General features: G+C 43.6%; 1 protein-coding gene across 1 annotated transcript in view; it reads left to right on the top strand.

Annotated features, from left to right (window-relative positions):
- ALDH7A1 (aldehyde dehydrogenase 7 family member A1) overlaps positions 1 to 24,699 on the top strand; it is a 230,707-nt gene that overhangs the window by 27,223 nt on the left and 178,785 nt on the right. The window contains exons 3-5 of the mRNA XM_069227229.1: positions 3,880 to 3,945; positions 4,886 to 4,966; positions 18,101 to 18,224. Coding sequence (XP_069083330.1) covers positions 3,880 to 3,945; positions 4,886 to 4,966; positions 18,101 to 18,224 — 271 coding nt within the window. The remainder of the gene's footprint in view (positions 1 to 3,879; positions 3,946 to 4,885; positions 4,967 to 18,100; positions 18,225 to 24,699) is intronic.

Below are 24,699 nucleotides of genomic sequence, written 5' to 3'. Positions count from 1 at the left end.
CGTGTGAGAGCAACATATAGGGTTTAGTGTTAAGTGCTTACCTGTATGCACTCTCAAGCTGTACATATACCCAGAAGAGCTCTCACATACAATGTACAGCTTGATGACGTAGTGAGCTCTTTTGCTTGCAATGTACTGCCTGAACAGCAGCCGCCCCTTGTACAGGATCAAGGATTCATTGACTGCTATATTGTTTCCAGGAGTATACATCACTGGGAACCTGGCAGGCATATGTTCCACAACAGCCCAAATTTTGAACAACCTGTCGTGGTCTGGATGGTCCTGTGGAAACGCAGCAGAAATGTCATTGAAGTGCAGCATGTGCTGCAATAGCAATCAGCTCATATACGGTGCAAAGATTGGGGTTGCCCAAACCGTGCGAGTCGTCCAGTAGGGCTGCATGATGGGTTTCTGCACTAACACCATTTTGAGCGCAAGACCCAAAAATATCTTCAACTCCGGCAAAGAGGGAGTCCACTGGTGTTCCCAAAAATGGGTCATTAGAGTGCCTCTGTGCTCCCTCCAAAATTGTTCTGCATGCAGATTTAATTGCTGCACAATTTGCTGAATGAAGTAAACATCCAAAATGTATGTAGTCGACTGCCAAAAAGTTGGCTGTATCGACTTTACATCCAGCATTACCAGTTAAAGGTGGAATTTGCGGCTCAACTAAATTGGGGGGCTGCCAAGAGAGCACTCTGTCTGTGCTTGCTGCAGCACGCACCTGCTCTGTTTAGCTTGCGAAGGACAGCATGACTGTCCTCATCGTCTCCCTCAGAATCACTGTAAGAGACTTAGTAAGATGGAACCCCGCCGACTGAAAAATCAATCCTAGATACTGCTCCATTGTCCTCTTCCCTCCGATGCGTCTCAGTCTCTGAACCTGCCTCTGAGCTATCCACCATAACCCAAGATACGGCTTCAGCAGCGGTCACCAAACAAGGCGAAATCTCTGCTACTGGCTAAACTGTCCCTCTAAAGCATTGGCCTGTGTAGGTGGCAGATATGGTCACAAAATTGCTGGTGGGTGGGTGTGTGAGCTATGTGCAAGAGTACATATCAGTCACCGTACCTTCACTTCTTCCATCAAAACACTGAGGAAAATACACACTTCTCTTTTTCTCTCTTTTTGTTTTCTCTCTTTTTGTTTTCTCTCTTTTTCTTCTTCCCATCATCTCAGTGTTTAGCACTGGTGGCGCCCAGGCAATGACAAAAGTGATTGTTTTGTTTATACTTTTCACCCCTGGGGGGGTCAATCACAAGTCCGCCCCCACCCCTGGGTTTAACTTATAAGTGTATGTGTGTGTGTATGTATGTGTGTATATATATATATATATATATATATATATATATATATAATTTCATTTTAAATTATGCCTCCTGGGGTGTCCTATTTCCAAGAGGGCTGGACTCCCCCCCCCTCCTCCCCCCCCCCCCCTCCAAAATGTAATCCCTGGTGTCTAGTAGGGTTTGGCTGCGGATCGCAGTGCCCCATGGCCAGGAAACCCTATCAGAAAGGCCTCATTTGAAAGCGGAGAACCTCCCCTTTCAAATGAGGCCTTCCTGAAAGCTAGGGAGGCCCTTTTGTGCCCGTATTACCCACCAGAATAGAAAGCATCCTTACCTGCTGCTTCTGCCCAGATGGGGAAAACAACTGTGATGCCAGCATGCCTCTTGGCTCGCTGATGTCACAGATGGCCGGAGGGGGTGGGGGGAGGAGAAAGTCAGGCAGACACACAAGTCTCCTCAGGGGTTTAAAAAAAGAAATCCTCTCTGGTGTCGTCCAGTGGTCATGGCTGGCAGCAGGGAGAGTGTCGGCCATTGGCTGACACACACACACACGGATTGGGTCTCTATATTTATGTTAACATTGTTGTGTACTGTTGACTTGAAAGCTAGTTTGTGCGATAGTTGTGTTTGTCTTGTCAAAAGAGCATTTGTCAGTAGAAATGATCTCCAAATTGGTAACTGCAACAGACATCAATCGTGCACAAACCTTCACACATACTTGTAATTCTGTTTTTCAGGATAGCCTGGAGGCCTTTGTCTCCATTGCTCTGATCTTTACTCCCCTTCATGTCCAGTCTCCCCTCCCTCACCACCTACTCCTCCTTCCTGTCATCTAGCCTTCACTCTTCATTGCTGTGGCTGATTCATTCTATCCAGTCATCTGATATTCTGTTCTCCTCCTTTACTTTCTCCTGCCTGGTCTTATACCTTTTGCTGATGGCCCTCTTTAAACCATTCCTTTCTGCCATCTGATCTTCCTTCTTGTTATTTGGTCTTTCATTATTTACTACTTTCTTGTCTGGTCTTGGGAAGATAGAGACTCTTTACTTCTTATGTGTCATCCCATGGTAGTCAAAAGAGGTTATTTATGCTCCGAGCATTTCTGCTTGACATTTGGTTTAGATGCCTGCCATTCATTCATGCATTTTGCTTTCCTTTCTTTCTCTCCTTTGTCTAATCTTGGAGGCGACCCTTTTTATTCCTATTCCTTATGTCTTTCTGTCTGCTACCGGGCCTTCTCTTTATTTATTCTTGCTTTCTCGTATTGCCAACCCTTTCTTTCTTTCGACTTGTCTATCCCTTATGGTTGTCTCCTCAATTTCTTCCTCCCACCTTAGATCTCCCCTCTATTCCTTCCAGTGTAATTATTCCCTCCCTCCCTTTCCTAATTGCATCTTTTTTTATCACTCTTCTACCATTACTACTATTTGCCCTTATCTTAACTACATGCCCCCTTCTAGACATGTTCAGGTGGTTCCCCTAGTAATTACCCTTCATATATTCTAGCTACCACCTACCTCTATTTTGGCTTTACCATTTTGCTGTTTTTCATGTATAGATCTCTTCACCATGTTCACAAAATTGCTGTGTCTAAAGTACTTTGACGAATTGGTGGTCATTCTAGTGATTTATTTTATGACAATTAAGAAGAAGTTTTCATGAAACCAAACTTGGGGCCAGATGTACAAAGCCCCTTTGCATTTCTTAAAGGGCCGAATCACTATTTCGGGCCGTTGAGAAATGCAAACTGGGCTTTTCTAAGCCCTTTAAGGAATCCCAGATTACAGTTGCTACCCTGTAGAAATCGCAATTTGCGATTCCCAGAATAGAAAATCGCAAATAGGGAATTCCGTTTTGCTATTCCTAGTCCAATGTATCATGAATTTTCATAAATGTGACTTGGGCATTTAGGAGATGCAATGACCATCAACTTTTGAAGGTGGTGGTAACCAGTTGCAATTACAAAAAAGCACCCCAAGGTGTTTTCTTTAAAAAGTGCAATAGAGCACACGCATGCCCCTTAGGCATATGTATGCTCTACAGGTGCACCCCTAGTTTTTAGTGCACCAAGGGGGACCTTGTTCCTATTGCCATTCCTGGTTTTGCATTTCCTAAATAGCTGTTTCTTAATAAGAAATTGCTATTTAGGCAATGCAAAACCGGCCCATTGACTCAAATGCAATTAGATTTGTAGGAATCACTCTTAGGAAATCATTATCTTATTACATTGTGTTTTGCATTTCTTAAATAGCGACTTCTATGATTTTGCTATTTAGGAAATGCAAAATTGCGTTTTTGTACATCTGGCCCTAAATCTTTTAGTAACTACAGAGTACAATCCTTGAGGTGTTATTTTAACCTTTAACTTTTGCTTTGGGAATTAAACCAAGATTGGAAACCGTGTTTAATTGGCCCAGAATATTATATGGTTCTGTTGTCTGAGTTGATGATATTTTAATACAATTTTTATGAGTAAATTATCCTGAAGATGTTATTGTTGAAATAATACAGAAATGTACAGTAAGTAATAGTGTTGATAAAAATACCTACTCTAAAATTCAGCATTTTCTCGTTAATTTCTGACTTTAGGCTAGCTTGGCAGACTATGAAGAAACAGTGAAGAAAGCAAAGGAAGCCTGGAAAATCTGGGCAGATGTAAGTACCTGTCTACAGCATATTGTTAATAGGTAATGGATATTTCTTGGCAATGTTCGTGTTAGAATCTCTCTTTTTGGTCTTATTTTCATATCTCCACTACTTCTGGTATGAGAGATGCTGTGGCCTTTATTGTATATCTGTATCCTGTTCTTTTGTAATGATTTGTTGTCAATCCCTATCACTTTACTGAGGCATGCTATCTCTTCGGTGCTGCAGATTCTCATACATACTTGTAGTTGTCTCTCAGACTGATACCAAAGCATCCCAAATAGGGTATCTTCCTGCATATAATTGCTAGACCTCATAGGTGAACTTGAGGGTATGTTCATTGGTTCATTGTCAAACACCTCATGGCCCAGTCTATTGATGTGTGTCTGCTTGCTGGGGATGAGTCTTCAGCAGCAAGACTAATTATTCTCCCACAGACCCTCAGGCAAGAATTGCGTGTGTGCGTGTGTGTGTGTGTATGTGTGTGTGAATGTGTATATATATATATATATATATATATATATATATTGCTTGACATTGACCCAGTGCAAGAGTCAGAAATCTAGCAAAAAGGGTGAAGAAAAGTTGGTAAAGCAGAAGTGAAATTGAACCTTCAGGAGTTAGGAACAGATTCTAAATGTACAGTGCTGGAAGAAAGATACTTGAGGTGGAATTAAGACTAGACGGCGTTGCTATTAGGAGCCCCAACACTGTGTTGTTTCCTAACAATGGGCTCCAGACTGAATCTTTGGGACCTTGCAGTTATTTCTTTTACACATTAAGCATTGGTTCTGCTTATGCTGCCATTGTCTATACCTTGCTTTGATTGAGGGAGACAGTGCTGCATGTATTATATGCATTCTTTATGATTTTCTTTCCATGCTGTTGTTTCCATGCTTTCTGATTTTTTTTTTTTTTTTTTTTTTTTTTTTTTATCTCCCTTATTTAGATTCCAGCACCAAAACGAGGGGAAATAGTGCGACAAATTGGCGATGCCTTGAGAAAGAAGATCAAACTTCTAGGAAGTCTGGTATGATTTATTCAGCGATTAATGTAAATTAAAAAATAAAGACTTGGACAAATTTAATTTGACTGGTAATGAGAGTATTTCTCTTCTGAAAGGCAGCTGCATAAATGGTGCCATGCAGAGACTGTACTTTTAAGTATGTCTGGGTTAAAATCTGCTTTTCTGGTGTCATTTGCAATAATGAAACAGTGGTTGGAACATCTGCACCCTCTTGATCACTCAAAAACTCCATTAATGCCTACATATACTAATCACAATGAGGACTGAACTTTTCTAAGTAAGAGTTGTTGCTTCATGAGTAGAGGAGTTAAAAATGAGGTAGAACGGCTGGCTATATCTGTAAAACCTAAAGATGTTAAATAAATCTAATCCGCTTTTCAAAATTCATATGTGTATAAATGCTCTTTAAACCACAGCCATTTTCACTTATTTTCAGACTATTTAAGGCTTATCATTCTTGTGTTAAACTGTGGAAACGAGACCTCATTGGACAACACTGAAGATGAACTATTCATGTCTCTAGTTGGAGGCTATCGCTGCCACACATTTTTCTTGACCTCTCACTTCCAAGCAACACTAAATAATGGCATCCCGATCAAAACGGTGGATGAGAATCTCAAGAAACAGCTGGATCGATTGAATTTCCTAAATGCACACAACAGGGCTCCTCCTCTGTCAGCAACTTCTGTATGTGCCTACTAGCACAGGTTATTAAACAGATGTACACTGAGGATTTAAAAATCCTTCCCCCTCTGGAAAAAATATTTCTGAAGCATGGACGATATTGCAAATATGTGGACTACTTCCTTTTATCCTCACAAAGGAGAAATATTGCTGCCTGTATGGAGCTAAAACAGGGCTATTTTGTGGTGATGTCCACGATGAGGCGAAAGCAACTAGATTGAAATAACTGTCAACGTTGAGAATGACCATTTCTACACAAATGAAAGAATTTATAGACCTTTTATTTAAGCTGAACTCAAACTGTGAGGATAAAAGCATATGCACTTTAGGTTCAAACACTATCTGTGGTTGCAAATCGCTGCATGTGTGCTTGTACCTGATAGACTTCTAGTTGCAGATTCCTTACCTTTAAATTTCTCCCAGGTGTCAGACTGCATGCAAAGAATTTTCTGAGCAGTACCCTTGCGGGCCGTTAGGTGGCATTGATCCGCTCGGCGTTGGTCGTGTGCGTCATCTGCACCGGATATGACATCATGGGTCCTGTATAGATACCACCCTGGCACGCTGACGCGTCAGTTCTTTTGTTTCCGTGCCAGCTAGCACTGATGTGAAGGGAGCTACCCCTCAGTCTTTTTTTTTTTTTTTTTTTTTTTTTTTTTTTTTACTTTTTGTTTAAGATTTTTTTGAGTTTTCAATTCCTGGTGTGCTGAGGATGATATCACGGAAGACCGGGTTTTAGCCCTGCAGTTCCTGTCATCGGATGATGTCTGACGGATCTGCACCTTTTGTGTCTTTGGTGCCTGGAGCACGACCACAACCCAAAGTCGTGCTCTGGGTGTCGGGGCATGCATCCAAAGGCTTTGAGGGAGCGGTCCCTGTTAGACCTGTCATTCTTAGTGTGGACTGTCCCCAGACTTTATGCCTTTACCGCCTGTTTTGTCGCTGTATTTTTTTGTTGGTCTTAGGACTCTGAGCACTTTATCACTGCTGACCAATGCTAAAGTGCATATGCTTCCCTGCTAGTGAGCCTGCAGCACTGCTTGTGCCACCCTCATAAGGGTTAAGAAGCCCTTTAAACAATTCTCAGGTTTGCCACAGCATGGCCTGTGTGTGCAGTCCAACTGCCACCCTGACTTGCCATTGAAAACCCCTACTCATATAAATCAACCCTGAGGTAGTCCCTACGTAGCCCGTAGGGCAGGGCACCCTGTATGCAAAAGGCAGGACATATGTTTTCAATTCTCATGTTCTTGTAACTGAAAACTCTCCAAAGTCGTTTCCCATTACTGTGAGTCCTGCCCCTTTCATAGGCAAGCTTTGGGAATTCCTTATATTATCTTTTAGCTGTAATTCCTGATCTGAGAGGAGTCGCTGCATCATATTTAGTACCACTGGAATGGTAATAATAAATCCTCTTTCCTGGTAAGGTTTGATTTATTATTACTAATTTAGAAATGCCGCTTTTAGAAAGTAGGCAATTATCTGCACTCACTGCTGTGTTTCTGCCCACAGTTTATCTCCATTGCATGTCTGTCATGGGTTAGGTGATAGCTACACTTGAGCATTCCCTTCAGGCACCCTCAACACAGGTTATTGCTTCAGTTTTCACCCAAGAGGCTTCTGCAGAGCTTCGCTGCTCACATCTCTTCAACTTCACCCAAGCAGCCTCTGCCCTGCTTTGCCACTCTCATTGCAAACTCTTCGACTTTACCTGAGTGGCCTCTGCAGCTTTGATGCTCGCAATCCTTCAACTTCACTCGAGCTGCTTCTGCCATGCTTTGCTGCTCCCATCGCATCTCTTCGTCCGAGTGGCTTTTGCCCTGCTTTGCTGCTTGCATCACCTCAACTTCACCCGAGCAGCTTCTGCCCTGCTTCGTCACTCATCGCTTCAGCTTTGTCCTAGGGGCCTTTACCCTGCTTTGCTGCTCACATCTCTTCAACTCCACCCGAGTGGATTCTGCAAAGCTTCACTGTTTGCACCTTGTCAGCTTCAACCCGACTGACTCTTGCCCTGCAATACCAAACCCCCCGCTCCTGGTAGGAGTACGACCCAAGACATTGATCATCCGTGTTGAAGAGTCCCTGGCACCAATGATTCGATATATTCTCTTTTGAGCATTTAATCTTAGTATCTTTGTGCCCACAAAGCCTAATACTTTGTTCTTTATACAGTTAGATCTGTATCATACTGAATGTAAAAGTAACCAGATAAACAAGCTTTATTTCTATATACCCATGTGAAGTCTTTTATTGTGGTGTACATCGTATGATTGGGTGTGGTACAAGTACTTTATGTATGGCCTTCTAAGTTAGGTCTGCCTGCTCTGCGCCAAGCTACCACAGGGTGAGCACAGGCTAATTTATGACACTTCATTGACTTGCCCTGACTAGTATTGTGGTCTTTACTTGGACAGGGTGCATACCTCTGCCTACTAGAGACCCAGTTTCTAACGGTCCCTGAAGCTGATGTTTGCCTGACGCTTGACTCTGGGCAAGTCCAGGTCAAGAGGAAGGTTCCAGGATTGGTTGTGGAGTCCTCAGTTGTTGTCATCACACTCCAACTCCTTGGGGTGATCGGGTAAGTCGAGGCACAAGAAGAAAAGCAAGAAGTCGAAGTTGACTTCTTGTCCGTTGGCTGAGTTGAGGGAGTGTCTGTGCTCTAGGCCTTATTCTGAGGAACCTGGGCAGATTGAGCACCTCCCTGAGTTTCTGGGAGCCGGAGCAACCCCTGCCTAACTAAGAGTTTTACAAGGTCATGCGCCTAATTTTTGGGCAGCCCAACACCACTGACGCACCTCCGTGCCTTATGGAGTCAGAAAAAGCCCCTTTGGGTTCCAAACCAGCGACTTAGGCACTAAGGGGCACCCATCGATCTAGTCCTGGACTGACGTTGGCCATGCTACCCTGACCTGTCTCGGCACCGCCACCCCTTTTTTCATTGCAGATTCTGACAGAGCCAGATGGGTGTTGTACGACACCAACCCAGACGCCGGCAGGAGCATTGCTTCTTATGTCAGATGCTGAGCCCCTTTTTTATGGGCTAGGTTACAGTGAGGAATGGGAGGGGTTGCTGGACCTTTAGAATACCAGCTCCAAGACCCTGTGGACTGACGTACAGGCTTGGGTGAGGCCAGCAGACTGGATACTTCTCCAGGTACTGGCATGTTTTCTTCCCCTACTGGGGCTATGGAGGAGGGAGCTTCCTATTCCATATTCCAGTGAGAAGATCAACTGAGGTCTTGGACATTGTGTTGATTTCAGTGACCGTCAGGACTAACATCCTGACAAAGCTGCTTCAACCTGGAGCTTTCTCCTCAGAACCCATGCTCCCCTTTAATGAAGTCCTCATGGATGGCCTACTGGGTACCTGTTCCAGAACCTGCTGCCATTGCCCTGCTCCAGGGGACCCAAGCGTTCTGATAAGATACCCCACCCCACCCCTGAGAGCTTGGTTATCCAAGCTTTTACGTCCCAGGGCATGCTTGCTTCCTCACCCCCTGATAGGGAATCCAAAACATTGAACACACTTCGGTGGAAGATTTTTTTTCTTTTTTTTTTCTTTCATCAGCTTAGCATTGCTGTCTGTGAACACCGCATGCCTTTGGGCCGTTACTCCCACACGCTGTGGGATAAGATTGCTCTAGTGCGGCCATAGGTGCCAGAAGAGACTTTGGCTGTACTCTCTCAGGTAGTTGCCAATGGGAAAGACACAGCAAAGTTAAGTATCTATTGTGGACTCGACGCAACTGACTCGCTTTGCAGGGCTGTTTTGTCAACATTGGCCCTGAGGTGCCAATCCTGGCTGAGGACATCTGGCTTTTCAGGGGCTGTCCAGGCTACTTTGATGGACATGCCCTTTGGTGGTACCTGTCTCTTAGGAGACAAGGCCGACTGCGCTCAAGCGCTTCAAGGATTCTCATGCTATGGCCAGGTTGTTCGGCCTTGCGGCACTCTTTGCCCCCCTCAGTCTGCCTTATCCGGCTATGGAAGGGGCTTCCAATTGCGTCCATTCCCAGCAAACCGCCATGCAGCATGTACTGCCCAGCCTCTGCATGACCAATGGATCCACAGACCTGGTGGATCAGGAAGCCAGCAGTCTGGCCAGTCTGCCACCCCCTCTGCAGCAGGTTCTAAGCTTTCCTAGACACCCCATGAGGGGCCAGTCAGAAGCAGGATGCGCCATCACCAACTGCACTGGGAATCCATCATGTCAGACAGGTAGGTTTTGCAAGTAGTCCGAAGGAGCAACTCCTTTGAAACTACCCCTCCATCCATGCCACCACCTTGCGACCGAATGACAGAAGATCACTTATCCCTTCTCTGGGATGAAGTTATGGCTCTCTTGACCAAGGGAGCCATAGAGAGAGGGTTCCTGTGCCACAAGTCATGGTTGCTATTCCTGCTACTTTCTAGTACCCAAAAAGGACAACGGCCTCCACCCTATCCTAGACCTTCGATCCGTCCGTCTCTTCCTCAAGAAGAAGTTCAAAATGCTCATTCTGGCTCTGGTTCTATCTGCCCTGGATCCAGGAGACTGGATGGTAGCTTTGGACTTGCAGAATGCTTATTTTCATATTCTCGTCCTGCTTACCCACAGACGTTACTTGTGGTTCACAGAAGGCCACAAGCACTTTCAGTTCACCCTGCTTCTCCCTTCCATAGGAGCTGTTCTGTACACAGTGCAGTTTTTGGCTTATCCTCCCAAGCGGTTCAGTATATACAGGCTTTGATACCAATGTTTCACCTCTATCCTGGGTTTTGTGAGAATGACTGAGGCTGCTGGGCCGCATGGCATCCTGCTGGTGATACGTGCCAGATGGCATATGAGAGCTCTGCAGTGGGAGCTGAAATTCCAGTGGGTGCAGCATCAGGGGAATCTCTGACAGTCCAAATCCCGGAGGAAGCTGTGCAAGATCTGCAGTGGTAGTTAATGAACCGCAGTGGGGTCAGAGGCAGATCCCTCTCCCTTCCCAACCAGATCCCACAATAGCGACACATCCATCACTCCTGGGATGGGGCGGCCATCTGGGAGAGGTGGAGATCAGAGGCATCTGGTCTCCGGTGGAGTCCGGACTCCACATCAACCTGTTGGAACTCCGTGCAATCTGGCTAGCATTGAAGGCATTTCTTTCTCTGTCAAAGGGAAGATGGTGCAGGTCTTCACTGTAATGCCACTGCCATGTGGTACTGCAACAAGCGGGGCGGTGTGGAGGTCATGGACCCTTTGTCAAGAGGCTCTGTGCCTCTGTAGGAGGCTGGGGAGCAGGGCATATGCCTGGTGGTTCAACATCTGGCAGGCTCTCTGAACGCCAGAGCAGGTGAACTCAACCAAAAATGTCTACTGAATCAAGAATGGTGGCTCCTTCGAATGTGGCACAAGGTCTCTTTCAGCAGTGGGCAGAGCCTTGGTTAGGTCGGTTTGCCTCCACAGAGAGCGTGCAATGTCAGCAGTTTAGCATGTTGGAATTTCCAAGGAATGAACCGCTCAGAGATGCTTTTCGTCCCTAGTAGAACTCGGGCCTCCTGTACGTCTTTTCGCCCATACCACATCTGCCCAGGGTTCTAAAGAAGATCAAGAATGACCAGGCCCAAGTAATCCTTGTGGCTCCGAACTGGGCACGGAGGGTCTGGTATCCCGAGCTGCTGAGCTTGTCCATCGATCCTCTGATCTGACTGCCCCTTCAGGAGGATCTTCTCTCACAGCAGCACGGGAGGGCTCTGCACCCAAACCTGTTCACGCTTTTCTTTTTTGCAGGAAATTTGAGAGGCGACAGATGACCACTTTTCACCTTCTGCCTGAAGTCTGTAACTTAATCTTGGCTGGCAGACAGTCGTCCCTCCACCAGAACGATACACGCCTATTGGAAAACATTTGTGGCATGGTGTACAGACAAGTTTGTTGACCCTCTCTCTGAGGTCCTATTGTTTATCCATTCTCTGGCCGAGCAGGGCTCTGCTATGGGCACCCTCTGAGGTTATTTGTCAGCTATTTCTAAGTTTTTGACTTTGCCTGGTCAACCTTCTTTGTTTAAGTCTCCTTTTGTTAATAGGTTCCTTAAAGGCCTTACACATCTCGTTCCTCCGTCCCCATTCATCATGCCCCTATGGGGTTTGAATTTGGTTTGGACCTTTTATGATATATGCTCCTTTTGAGCCTCTCCACAATTCTTCTCTCAGGCTTCTCACTTGTTTGTGGCCATTACATCTGCCCACAGGGTGAGTGAGCTGCAGGCATTGTCATCTAAGCTACACTACCCTTCCATCTATCTTGACACCCTTTTATGTAGGCCAATCCATCACCTTGTCTACTGTTTATGCACCCCACATCCTTCTAAGGAAGAGGAAAGACTCCACTGCCTGTACCCAAAAAGAGTGTTGAGGTTCTACCTTGATCGTACAAAAGAGTTATAGGTGGATGATCAACTTTGTCGGTTATGTGGGTGTTAATAAACGTTGGTCAGGGCAGAGCAGACTATTCATCTCCACGAGGGTCGTACTGGACATTAAGATTTTCTGTGCACTGACCAAGAAGCAACTCCCAAAAGGAAAGCGTGCTCTTTCTACTCGAGCTACAGCTGCAACCACTGCTTTAGCACACAGAGTTCCAGTCCTTGATATGTCAGGCGGTAACATGGGCATCTTTGCACATGGGGGAAATTTTGAAGGTAAGGAATCTACGACTAGAATATGTCTTTACCAGATAAGGCGTTATCAAAGGTAAGTAACCTTGTTCTTTAATAACCAGTGTTTTATGTTTCTGTAACTTGTTGTCAAGATGTCTGACTTAAAAACGCACTATACCATTACACCCGCTAGACTCTTCTGGTTGCAGGGATATGTTGGGTTTGTAGGCTGTCTAAGAACCCGAGGTACTCGGAGAAAATAACTGAGCTGAACCTTACAATGGTTTTTCATTGTGTACAGTGTGTAGAGCAATTCACATTGTACCATGAAAATAGTGAAATATGGGTATCAAGGTAACCTATGTATTTCTGAAGTGGACACCAGACATGGAGTTTAGGAGCAGTGGTTAATTGCACATCTCTGAATTTGTGGCTACCCCATTGCCTTGTGACTCAGAAGTCATTATTCAATATGTCGTCTTCCATACACACTGGCTTACGTTTAGAAGGCAGAACACAGAAATTCCTATGGAAATACAAATGTTATACTGTTCTATTTTTCCTGATTAAAAACGGTACCTTACTTGAGTGAGTAGGCCTAATGCCCGACCCAGGAAAGTGCCAAAAATAAACATGGACATTTAACATTTCTACTACAAACTTACTCAACTAGGGGTATCCAGGGTGGGGTGACTTGCATGGGTCTTAAGTAGTAATTTTACCCACAAGCCATTGCAAACCTCAAACTTTCACGAGAAACACACATTTTCTTCACAAAGTTCCCACCACCCAGCATTCCCACAAATCTCCAGATAAAAATGGTGTCTCTCTTGTATGGGTAGGCCTTGAGGCGGCCTACCCATACAAAACGGTATAGAGACGCATCATATTTTTCCAGTGAAAACTGACCCCCACCCCCCTTTTTGCAATGTGGTTGGCCCTAGCTCAGCCAGCACCTGCGGAAACCTAGCAAACTTCTAAATTTTTGAAAAGTAGACACCTGGGGGAATCCAGGGTAGAGTGACTTGTGTGGCTCTCAACAGGTGTTCTCACCCCAAAGCCTTTGCAAACCCCAAACCTTGACTAAAAACGTACATTTTCTTCACATTTCTGTGAGGCAAAGGTCTGGAATCTGCAGTGTACCACTTTTTTCCACTATTATCCTACTATCCTGAGTTCCCCCAAACTACCTGATAAAAAGTGGTAGCTCACATGTGTGGCTAGGTGTAGTGCTTGCAACAGACACGGATCAAACTTGGGTGAATTCACAAGGACAATTGAACCATTCCTGTTGTGGGCACTAGGGCCAGCCACAGAAGTGGGGCAGCATTTTTATTATCGGAGTAAGTAGGGGGATGCTGGGTAGTATAAAGTCTTATGGATTCCTGCTTACTCCGGATGTTTATGCCACAGAAATGAAAGGAAAATTTGCTAATTTCGACTAAGTTAGAACTTTGCAGGGCATTGTGGGTAAGAAAACTTTGTGAAATCCACATGAGTCACACCACCCTGGACTTCCCAGGGTGTCTAGTTATCAGAAATGTCTCCATTTGGTAGGTTTCTCTGGGTTGTGCCAAGCCCGGGCCCAAATATTGATGTTGCCACATTGTGTCTTAGCGCCCTTCCTTTCAGGGGCGCTAGGCACACCCACACAGGTGAGGTTCCATTTTCAACATGAAAGGTGGGAATGCTGGATGGTAGGAAATGTGTGGCTCCCTGCAGATTCCAGTACTTTCACTCACAGAAATATGAAGAAAATGTTTTTAGCTAACATTTGCAAAGACTTCTGGATAAACAGATCTTGTGTGATCCATATGAGACACCACTGTGGTGTCTAGACTGCACAAATATTACCGGATTTTCGTTGGTTTTCCCTAGAGACAATATAAACTCTGGCAGTAAAAGCCAGGAAATACATATATTACTGCAGACCCATCTACTGCTCGTGTTTGTACACGTGTACGTGTACACACACCACACACCTTCTCCTCCTCCTCCTTCTTCCCTTTCTTTTTTCTTCTATTTCTTTTTTCTTTTTCTTTCTTTTTTCTTCACACTGCTGGTCACACTGCCAGCCAAACACCAGTGCATACACTCCGCCAGCCAGCTGTCGGTCCACACACACTTGCCAGCCACTTGGACATCATCATGAAGCTCTACACCACTTACATTTCTAAAACACTCCCCCCATGATCAGATTGCACACACAAAGCACAAACAGGAAAAAATAAAACATCCAACTATAAATAAGATTCCTTACCAGATGCGTGCAACTACACAAACTGCAGATTTACCAATTCTGAAACCACAAGCAGGAGTCGCCACCAAGGAAATCAAAAGCTTTTGCACTACAATAGAAATGAGAAATAAAACATTAAGTTCACAAATACAAATGATGACAAGAAATGAAACAGTTAACATGTATAAAACTGTTAACATTATAAAACACAATGAAGACCGCCCCTGGGGCAGCTCAGTATCACAGATGTCTGTTCTGCTCCAAAGATGAGCACAAAGCAAAGGCACAAAATTGGCACCCTGAGGGGGAGTAACCCTTTTCACAAGGGTAATCTCCTCCCCCAACACATACAGAAACGTATTCCCTGGTGTCTAGCAGTTCAACCGCATGAGCAGATTGGCCTTTGAAAAAAAATGTGATCTGTCCCCATGGTCGTGGACATTTGTGGGCAATACTGGGCAGCCACCCTTGTCTAGTGGTTTTCTGCCCTCCTTTGGGCTGAGTAGCCTTAAAACGGTGGGTGGAAAACCATTAAGATGCTCATTTCAAAATGGGGAGCGACCCTTGCCTGAAGGGCTGCTCTGTGACATTGATAAATAACAAATCCCTGGTGTCTAGTGGTTTTTATTCCCTTCGTGGCAGATTGTCCTTGGTGGGGGGGGGCGGAGTAAACATGTTCTGTTGTATTAAGGGAGTGAACCGTGATGAAGAGGCCTCTCCTTGACTGCTTAAAGAAAAATCTATGCTGTCTAATGGCTTTCCGCCCCTGGACGGATGGAAAATGGCCAGAGTTTATGCCCCAGAATTGGGGGCCGCTCCCTGCATCAGAAAAGACATAACTGCTGTCTAGTGGGTGCATTCATACTGCGCAATTGCAGTCCTACTCATGATCACTCATGATCCTGCAGCAGGAATGTACTTTAGAGCGACACCAGGGAGAAAGGAAAAACTTCTGTTACCTTGGTGTCTCTTTGCCCTCCCGATCATTTCCTCCTGTGAGGACTCCACTAAAACTAGTCCTCCTTCCTGGGCGTGCTGGGGAAAATTGTTTTCAATGTGCACCCAGCGCATGTTTTTGACAGCAGTGCACTGACTTCATCGGATGGCCAGGGGAGTGGTCGGAGGTGGCAGTGGAAGAGCTGCTGATGCCACTCCCTGAAGGGGGCATGTTTGGTGTGGCCCACAGGAGAAGTGCCAGCACTTTTCCTGTGGGTGGGTGCTTGGAAGTGCTGGAGCCGTCCTCATGGTTCTAGCATATCCTCTGCACCCAAGGGGTTAATGTTCCATGGCTTTAATTTTGTTGTTGTTGAGCTAGTTGTGTTCCGTTGTGCATGGTGTTATAACTGGTTCACCATTGAAAGTTATTTCTCTTCTTCATTATGGAAAATGCTGTTAGGTGTTGGACTGTTGTATTCTCACAGCCTATTTCGTAGTGTAATGATGCAGAATGTTCCAATAGAAGTTGAACAGATCAGGTGAACTGGTGTTGCCTGTTTACTTTAAGAAATGTTCTGTTTGTGTGACTTATTGGTATGCCTCAACTTGACAGTATCCTGATGATTATCTTATGTAGGAGCTCACTGTGTTGAGGCTGCCAGGGGTAATGCTTTGTATTCATTATGGCGCTCCAACTTAAATAATGATGATCCCAATTGTCCAGAGTGCTTCATACCTATAATAATTATAATTAACATTTTAAAGATTGAAGATCATTGTAGTGAACACCAGTGGGATTGTAAATCTTTTACTTGAAACAGATAAAACAAGCTGACCAGCCACTGACTGGCAAGAGCTCCAGGGAAGTGGGAAGTCCTCAAGAGCTTCTTGTTTAATCTATAATAGACAATCATTTTCAGACTTCTAATTATAGAAGCCATTTTCATATAGCAATCTAAATCGCATGCCTGCTGTTTGTAAGTACTATAATTACCATGATGTAGTGGCTCTTAATTTAACACTCCTGTAAGGATAGAATGCTATATTGGCCTGTCCAAGTTTCGAACTTTAGACCCACAAATAAAGCCTTGTTCAGCAGCAGATGCTTAACTCGCAGTCATACTGTGCTTTAAAGATGGGCAAAACTCATCATGACAACTAGGCTTCCTTCCAGGGGTGACTGCCATATACTAGGAATTCGAACATTTCTTTAACCATCTTTTTGTTAGCTCAACTATTAACTTGTTTCTTTCGGCCAGAATTGCTGTACCATTCCCCACACTTGATGCTGTTCATGAATCGCATAAGCCTACCTGTACTCATCCAAGCTATTCTGCTTTAAAACCAGTGCTTAACTTGTAAATAGACGTGCCGGTGCCCAAAGCTCTCCTTTGAAACATGTGGCAGCTGCATTTAAATGTGCGAGCACAGAATACAGAGGCAGTGTAATAGTAAAGCCATCTCGGGCCTCTCTAATCCATTTGCAGCAACTCTCTGCCCCTTCAGCTCACTCTTTTTCAGCTTTCTACTTTCTCCCTTTGTGACACTTTTTTTTTCGTTTTTCTCTTCCTCTGTCTTTCCCATTGGTGTATTTTGCTCGCTATAAATGCCTGATACAGAAAACTAAGTGCTGGCCCCCCAAAATAAGTGCCGGCACCGGAAACCATCAGCTGAAATTAGGCACTGATTAAAACATATTACAGGCCTCCCTTTCTTGAAATACATATCACATCAATGTAGAACAGAACTGGGAAAGAGTATCTCCAACTCCGTTGTTTTCCAAAAGCTAAATCAACCTTGTATTAAAAACATAAAAACTGGAAATGTGTAATATTGCAAATGAGTACCAGCACCTTCGTGTGTCCTTATTAATCAGATATTCTCCATTCTTATACCATGCATGTTTTCTACTATGCGAAAAATCGTTTTTTTTTTTTTTTTTTCCAACTGCATCCATCATATGTCACATTTGTCTCAACACATGCTGTACCACACTGGAGTAGCTGTATTTATTAATTTCCTTGTATTTTACCTTTCCGGGTATTAACTTTTCATGACCAAAAAATGACCTTGTAATTTTCGACTGAGACAAACCTGCAAAACGTTTCTAAGTCTTCGAATGTGGACTTAAAGGATAGTCGGTTAGAAGTTACAGACAGTAGATCAACTCAAACTATTTAGTCAGTTTGTTGTCTTGCATTTTAGTAGTTTATACTTTCTTGGAATTATAGCACCTTATCTTGAGTTGTGGCTTTCATACAAATGGCCAAGACCGTTGCTTGCAGGGTTTCCTTATTCATATTTATACTTTTACTTTTTCTCTGTTTCACAATATTTATTTTTTCACAATACAGTAGGACAATAAAGATGCAAGTGAATCCCATTGTTGACCCTGTAAACTGTTAACAGTGAAAAACAAGTATACCGCAAATGTGTGTGCTTGCATTTTTCTCCATACTTCACTTTTTTGTTATGTTTGTGTGACTTTGCCAAATCAGAGTCCTCCTGTAAGGCTTGTTTCATTAATAAAACGTAGAATCTGAGTTCTGTTATTTCTTTTAATACAATTAAAGCATAATTAGATTTTAAGTATATTGATATTGTTTTTGAACCACCACAAAGCATATTTGCCTTCATTTCTTTTTTATATTTTAGGAATCATTGGAGATGGGAAAGATTCTAGTAGAAGGTGTTGGCGAAGTTCAGGAGTATGTTGACATTTGTGACTATGCTGTTGGCTTGTCTAGAATGATTGGAGGACCAGTGTTGCCTTCAGAAAGTAAGCCCGTATGTCATTACTAGATACCGTTGATTTGTTTCAAAATGTAATTAAAATGTGGTATTACTGTAATTTGTGTAGGGGATCTTGATTTTTGGAAAAAAACCTTAGGAAGTATTAAATGTCAGTGCGCTTATTGCCACTTGACTCAGCCTAGGTATTACCATTCTTTAGCACTGTGTTTGAAATGTGAGGCTTGAGTCAAACAGTCTAAGTCCAGTGAAAAACATAAATAGGAATATGGAGCAGACCTGGACTCTCTGAATGTTTAGCTGCCTGTGAGAAAAATAGCACGGGTGCTGTAGTAAATAAAAACACTTTCCTGTAGCTAGGTTGGTATAAGAAGGAGTAGTAGTTTATTTGATGAAGCCCATATTTACAACAGGACCAACAGGATCTGGAGCAGCATAGCAACTAACCCTGTCAGAACGCCGAACCCTGCTCCAGAACCTGTGTCTTACAATAAAAGGTAAGTAATCAACTCCTACCTAAAGCTAGCCATAATACATACCCCCTTTCTATATCAAAGTAACTATACCTTAACCGAAATATGGAACTAAAATAAATTAATGTAAATGTTTATTACAATTCAAAGTCTTTGAATTGTGATGGTACTTTAACCAGATTAAAAAGTGTCCTATTCATTTAAAAGCAAAGATTACCCTGAACAGTTGAAGGTACATCCTTGATTTTAGGAGAAGATGAGAAAGAAACGGAGTTGTCCTTGATGCAATCACAATTTGGGTACAGTACTGCAATAGCTATTACACTGTAGAGAAAATAAAGATTCAGCTGAACCCACACTATCACATGATAACCGTTTCTCAACAATATCACACACGTTCACATATACCTACAACACAAACCCATCAAAATAGTGACTAGGAATAGCAGATTTGCTAATAATTTCTGCTTGCTGAGTGGTAAGTGTAACAAGTTGTCCGCCATCCTGTGTCCCTCAGAAAAGCAGAGTATTTGGTAGTTAGTTTTGAAAACTAGAACAGATCCAGAAAACGTTAATTCTTCCTTACAAACTTTGCGAGGTTTTGTACTCCAAACCCTGTCTCATGCACAAAAATCGACAGCCTTTCATCAGAGTACCTTTTCACCTTTGGGTGTTTGTTACCCTCTCCCACACACACATATCCTTATTCATTTCTCTAGTATTGTTTGAGGAAGCCATTGATCATCCTTTAGGTCCTCTAAAAAGTTTGAATGGAGAAAGGCCAATGACAATGTGTAGGGTAATAAGTTAACTCCAAACCTTCTGTCTGAGATAATCATCAGCATTTAACCCTGATGCTAGAGCTGTTTGAATAACTTCTTTGAGAAAGTGGTTTATCCTTTCGACCAAGTCAATAGAAGGTGGGCTGTACACAGCCACCCACAAACGTTTATCTCCTTAGACTTCATAAGTCCACACAATGTCCGATTAAAATGTGTACCATTGTCAATGACAGTCTTGGGAGAATCAAAACGTCCTAAAAATGTAATCACACAAACTGCGTTGATTGATTCTGCAAATTATTAACGCAATTTAGCATAATCCACAAGAACAAATGGGCATCTCATATTAAAAGGTAGAAGTGTATATGGACCAGAAAGATCAATAATCAGTTTTTTTCCCTGTAGACCATCTGGTAATTGTATAGGTTCTAAAGGTTTTTCTTGTTTTTCATTGCTTAACTGACGATAGGCACCCTTTACAGACATTAAACGTCAGCACTTGAATGGCTAGTAGTAAAATTGCCTTAATTTTTCCAAGTGGGTGAGACCCCAAGATGACCTTTATGGGTGGTTCGAACCAATCTAATCAATTCATCACACAAAGAAACTGGCGCCCCAAAAAAGTCATGTCTCCTGATAAACTCATTTACCGTGCAGTTGGTTCTGAAGCAACTTGAGCATGCTCCCCTTTTAGGTCCAAGTTGAGACATATGTCCTTTGACCAACTTTCCTTAATGTATTACAAAACTAGTTGGAGTAGACATATTTTTCACTAGCATAAAGCAAATAATTTTCTGAAAAATACCGATGCCTTCAAGTTCTGCATCTACAGCCTCTACAACACATTCCTGATCATCCAGCTTTTCACAGCTTGAGGGTTATGCATTATCCTTCCTTCTTAATTAACTCAGCAGCCGTCAAAAAAACTATTTCCATAATGAAGGACTAAATATAACCTGTGAGTGCTTAGAAAAATACAACATTAGTCTCATAATCAGTCAGCACAGCACATTGGCAATATAACCTTCCTCAAGAAGTAGCACTTTGTGCCAGATAGCTGACATCACCCACAGAATTACTTGATGTGTTATTGGTTTTCCATCTTCTGTTCCATGCCTGTTAGTAATAAAATATATATTATTATGATGCAGAATGTCCACTTTTAATACTGTTCCAGTGACACAGAAAATACATTTGGTAGCATGTCTCCTTATTTTTTCTTTTTAGGTGACGGACTGTTCTGATGAAGAAGAATGGGTTTGGGTCTTCCTTTCCTCTGTGTACTTAATAGTATTGAAACTTTCCTTCACATTGGCTAGGAACTTTTTAATGCTATATCACGACCCGAAGGGGAGGATTATGCTCATTTAAAACTTACTGACCATCAACATAGCTACTTCTGTTGGTTTGAACTAGAATTTCTTCAAAATAGAATGTTGACCATTCCGCTACATTCATGATACCTTCTAAATGGCCACCCAAGGAAAACGTTTTGGGTTCCGTAGCTGGTGGAATGAGCCCCACAAATAGAAGAATCTGTACGTGCTTCCCCACCCAGCCATCTTACCCATCTGGCAATTTGAGGGCTCACGATTGGTCCAAAAGGTTTCAAGAGATGAACAGATGACAAATTCCTGGAGTCCTCCATTGCTATGTGACATACTCATTCTTCTTCAGACTATTTACAACGCAAAATGTTATGTTATCCAGAATTGCCTGATAAGACACAGACCTGGTATTAGATTATGCTATTCTGGAAATTTTGAAGGTAACCCCCTCAGGACTAAACGTCCTAGATGTTAAATCTAGAGCCCTTACATGTGAAGCCCGCTTACCCGAAATTAAACAGAGAAGCATGACTAACTTTGCTGATAGCTGTTTCTGAGACAGAAACCCATTAGTGGGCCACCTGACAAGGATTCTGAGCCTAGATTGAATTGTCTAGGCTCTGGTGGACAAGAAAACCTTATTCCTCTTAAGTTTACACACTGAAGGGTGCTCCCCCACAGGGGTACCAGTGACTGGCCTATGACCTGCTGAAATAGCTGAACTGTGTGGTTTGATGGTCCTATATGTGGACCCGAATCTGCTAATTCTGACTCTCAACCTGTGCCAAGCCACAGCAGAAACATCTCCAAGTCCTCTGAGTTGGTGGGTAAAACAATTTGTCCTAGTTTATTATGAACCCTAGCTCCAGCAGAAGGGGAACTGCTTCCTGTAGTTCCGATGACAACCGAAAAAGACACTGAGTGAGAATCAGAATGTTGTTGAGGTCAATTACCAGTCAGATTCCTCTGTATTGAGCAGTTCCACCACCGGCCTCAAGAGGTTGGAGAAACTCAAAGGGGCCACTGAAAAGGCCCAAAAGGGAGAACTTTCAAAATCGAAGATTTGATCTTACCAAAGGAATTGTAGGAAACTACAATAAAGGGGAAACAATGGGCAATGTGAGGGTATGCATCTTTTTTTTTTTTTTTTTTTTTTTTTTTTTTTTAACCATATTTTATAGTGATTTTAAGTTTTTTTTTATTTTTTTTATTTTATTTTTTATTATTATTATTTGCAAATATACAGTCTTCGAGTGGTCTTGATCATTCAGTTTACAAACAAGTCATATGGCTACAATGATTCTCAATTCAATGGTCATAAATTATTAGAATTAACTTAGAACAACACTTTAACATCCCACCCCTGTTCCCTCCCTAGCGAGCTCTATGATTTGTTTAAGGTTTCTTGGGTTCTGTGCATAACAAGACAATCTAAGGACAGAATCTTCATGTGTGGATTGAGCTCCCCCGGTGGAATATTCAGTTCTGGGTTTTGGCCTTCAAGTCTCAAGCAAAATTTCCCACCCCTCCGCCACTTCTGGGGATCTGATTCCGCGCCTGACTTCTCGGTGCAGAATAGTCCCTTCGCTATTTGCCCATTTAGATAGCTCAGTCTTCCAATGGGACGCTCTGGGCCCCCTTGAGTTTTTCCAAGATGCTGCGATCTCTTGCCTGGCCAATGAAAGAGCCAAGTCCTGGAACCTGTCGGAGACTTTAGTCTTAGCGCGGTGTGGGAACCAATGTAAGAGACAGTGACCCATAGTACGGGGTATTGTTTTTTCTGAAAGTCACGATAAGATGAGGAGTACCTCGGTCCAGTAGTGGTCCAGGATGGGACATTCCCAGAACATATGCTTGAATTCTGCCCCTATCAAGCCACATCTAGGGCAACCTTCTGTTACTTTCCCAAAGTATTTAATACGTGCTGGCGTCCGGTATGCTTGGTGGAGCACATAGAATTTTATGAGTTTGAATCTGGCATTTCCTGTTCATCTAGGAAGTCCCTTTAGGATACGCTCCCACTCCTCTTCCGGAATATCTAGGCCTAGGTCTTTTTCCCACGTTTATTTTAGTAGGGTCAGGGGGGCAGTTCTGTCTTCCCGTAATGGGCCATAGAGAGTCGAGACTGCCTTGTGTGTACCAGTTGCAGAAGTCAAGTAAGTGCATATAACCTGAGTTGTGGGTTCCCCCCCCCCCTCTCTTCTGCCAGTGTCTGCGGATGCAGGCCACCAGTGCCCCATGCAGCAAAAAATGTCCCCCGGTATTCCAAATTCTGCCCTAAGGGCCTCAAAAGGCATTAGCTCTCCGTCCTTAAAAAGGTCCCCCACTTTTAGGATCCCCACCTCAGCCCAACACTTAACTTCCGTCCATGAGTCCCGGTGTGGGAGAGCTCGAAATGACAAAAGGGGTAATTCTGGGGAGTATGGGAACCTCACCCCAATTTTGCGTAGAAAAGTCCCCCAGCACCGAGTCAGGATTTTCAATTCCATAGGGTCTTCTTTACCATCCCCAGGGATTCTCAATAAGACCTCAAACAATCTGAGTTCTGTATGCATAAATGCTTTCACAGCTGACCCCCCTCTGCTCAATTCGACCTCCATTGCGCTAACCACTGAAGTTGAGCCGCTAAGTAATAAAATTCTAAATCTGGTACTGCTAGACCGCCGTCTGAAGTTTGTCGCTGAAGTTTGGATAGGGCTACTCTCCTCCTTCCCTCTACCCATATAAATGATGTCATCGTTGTTTCTAATTCTTTAAAGATTATTCTGGGAATCCAAATTGGCAACACCACGAAGTGATACAGCAGCCTTGGGAGTATAATCATTTTGAGAATTGCTATTCTCCCTATCACTGATAGTGGTAAGGTCTGCCAGAATGATATGCAAGTTTTTATAGAACGTATGGAGCTACCAGTGTTGCCCTCCAGAATATCCTGCGGTTCGTGATAGATTCTTACACCCAAATAAGGGAGCCCAGTCGGGATCCATCGGACTAGTTCTAAGTCCGGGGGGGAACCCGGGGTCCCCCCAGTGGGAACAAACCAGTTTTATCCCAATTTACGTTTAGACCCGAGCATTCCTCAAACCGGGATAACAAACGTTGTGCCCAAGGTAGATCTCTCTGGATGTCTTCTAAAAATATTAACAGGTCGTCTGCATAGAGGGCAGTACGATGTCTCTCACCTCCTGCCAATATTCCAGGGCCTCCTCCTCCCTCCCTTGTAGCTGCTGCTAAGGGTTCCATCGCCAGGGCAAAAAGAAGCAGGGACAATGGGCACCCCTGTCTAGTTCCTCGTTCAACCCCATAGCTTCTGGAGATCATCTGGCCAGTGCACACTCTAGCCGCAGGTTTAGTATATGAGTTTCACCCAGGAGATGTAGTCAGGTCCTATTTTCAGATGTGCCATTACTGTGTAAAGGAACTCCCAGTCTAAACTGTCAAACGCTTTCTCAATGTCTACTGCCAATACTCCGGTGTGGGAGGTCCCAGCTGCCTGGTCTCTCATAATGGCAAGGAGTCTACGAATGTTGCTGGCAGTGCTGCGCCCTGGGATGAAGCCTGATTGGTCAGGGTGTATCAATGTGGTCATAAATGGGAGCAGTCTGGTTGCTAAAATTTTACTGAGAATTTTATAATCAAGGTTTAACATGGATAATGGCCTGTAAGCTCCCACCTCTGCTGCATTTTTACCAGGTTTGAGGAGGGGAATTCTAATTGCCTCCCGGGCCGTAGTTGGTAGCTCGCCCTGCTCTTTGGCCATCTTATATAGGCTTTCTAGACGTGGTGAGAGTATGTCTGTATAAGCAGCGTAAAATTCAATAGGGAGGCCGTCTGTCCCAGGGGTTTTCCCTCTAGCCAGGCTTTTAATGGCCTCATTGATTTCTGTTTGTGTGATGGGCCCATCTAGTAGTCCCTGGGCA

The sequence above is a fragment of the Pleurodeles waltl genome, chromosome 1_1 (assembly GCF_031143425.1).
Source record: "Pleurodeles waltl isolate 20211129_DDA chromosome 1_1, aPleWal1.hap1.20221129, whole genome shotgun sequence".
NCBI classification, from domain to species: Eukaryota; Metazoa; Chordata; class Amphibia; order Caudata; family Salamandridae; genus Pleurodeles; species Pleurodeles waltl.
This window is presented reverse-complemented; position numbering and strand designations above follow the sequence as displayed.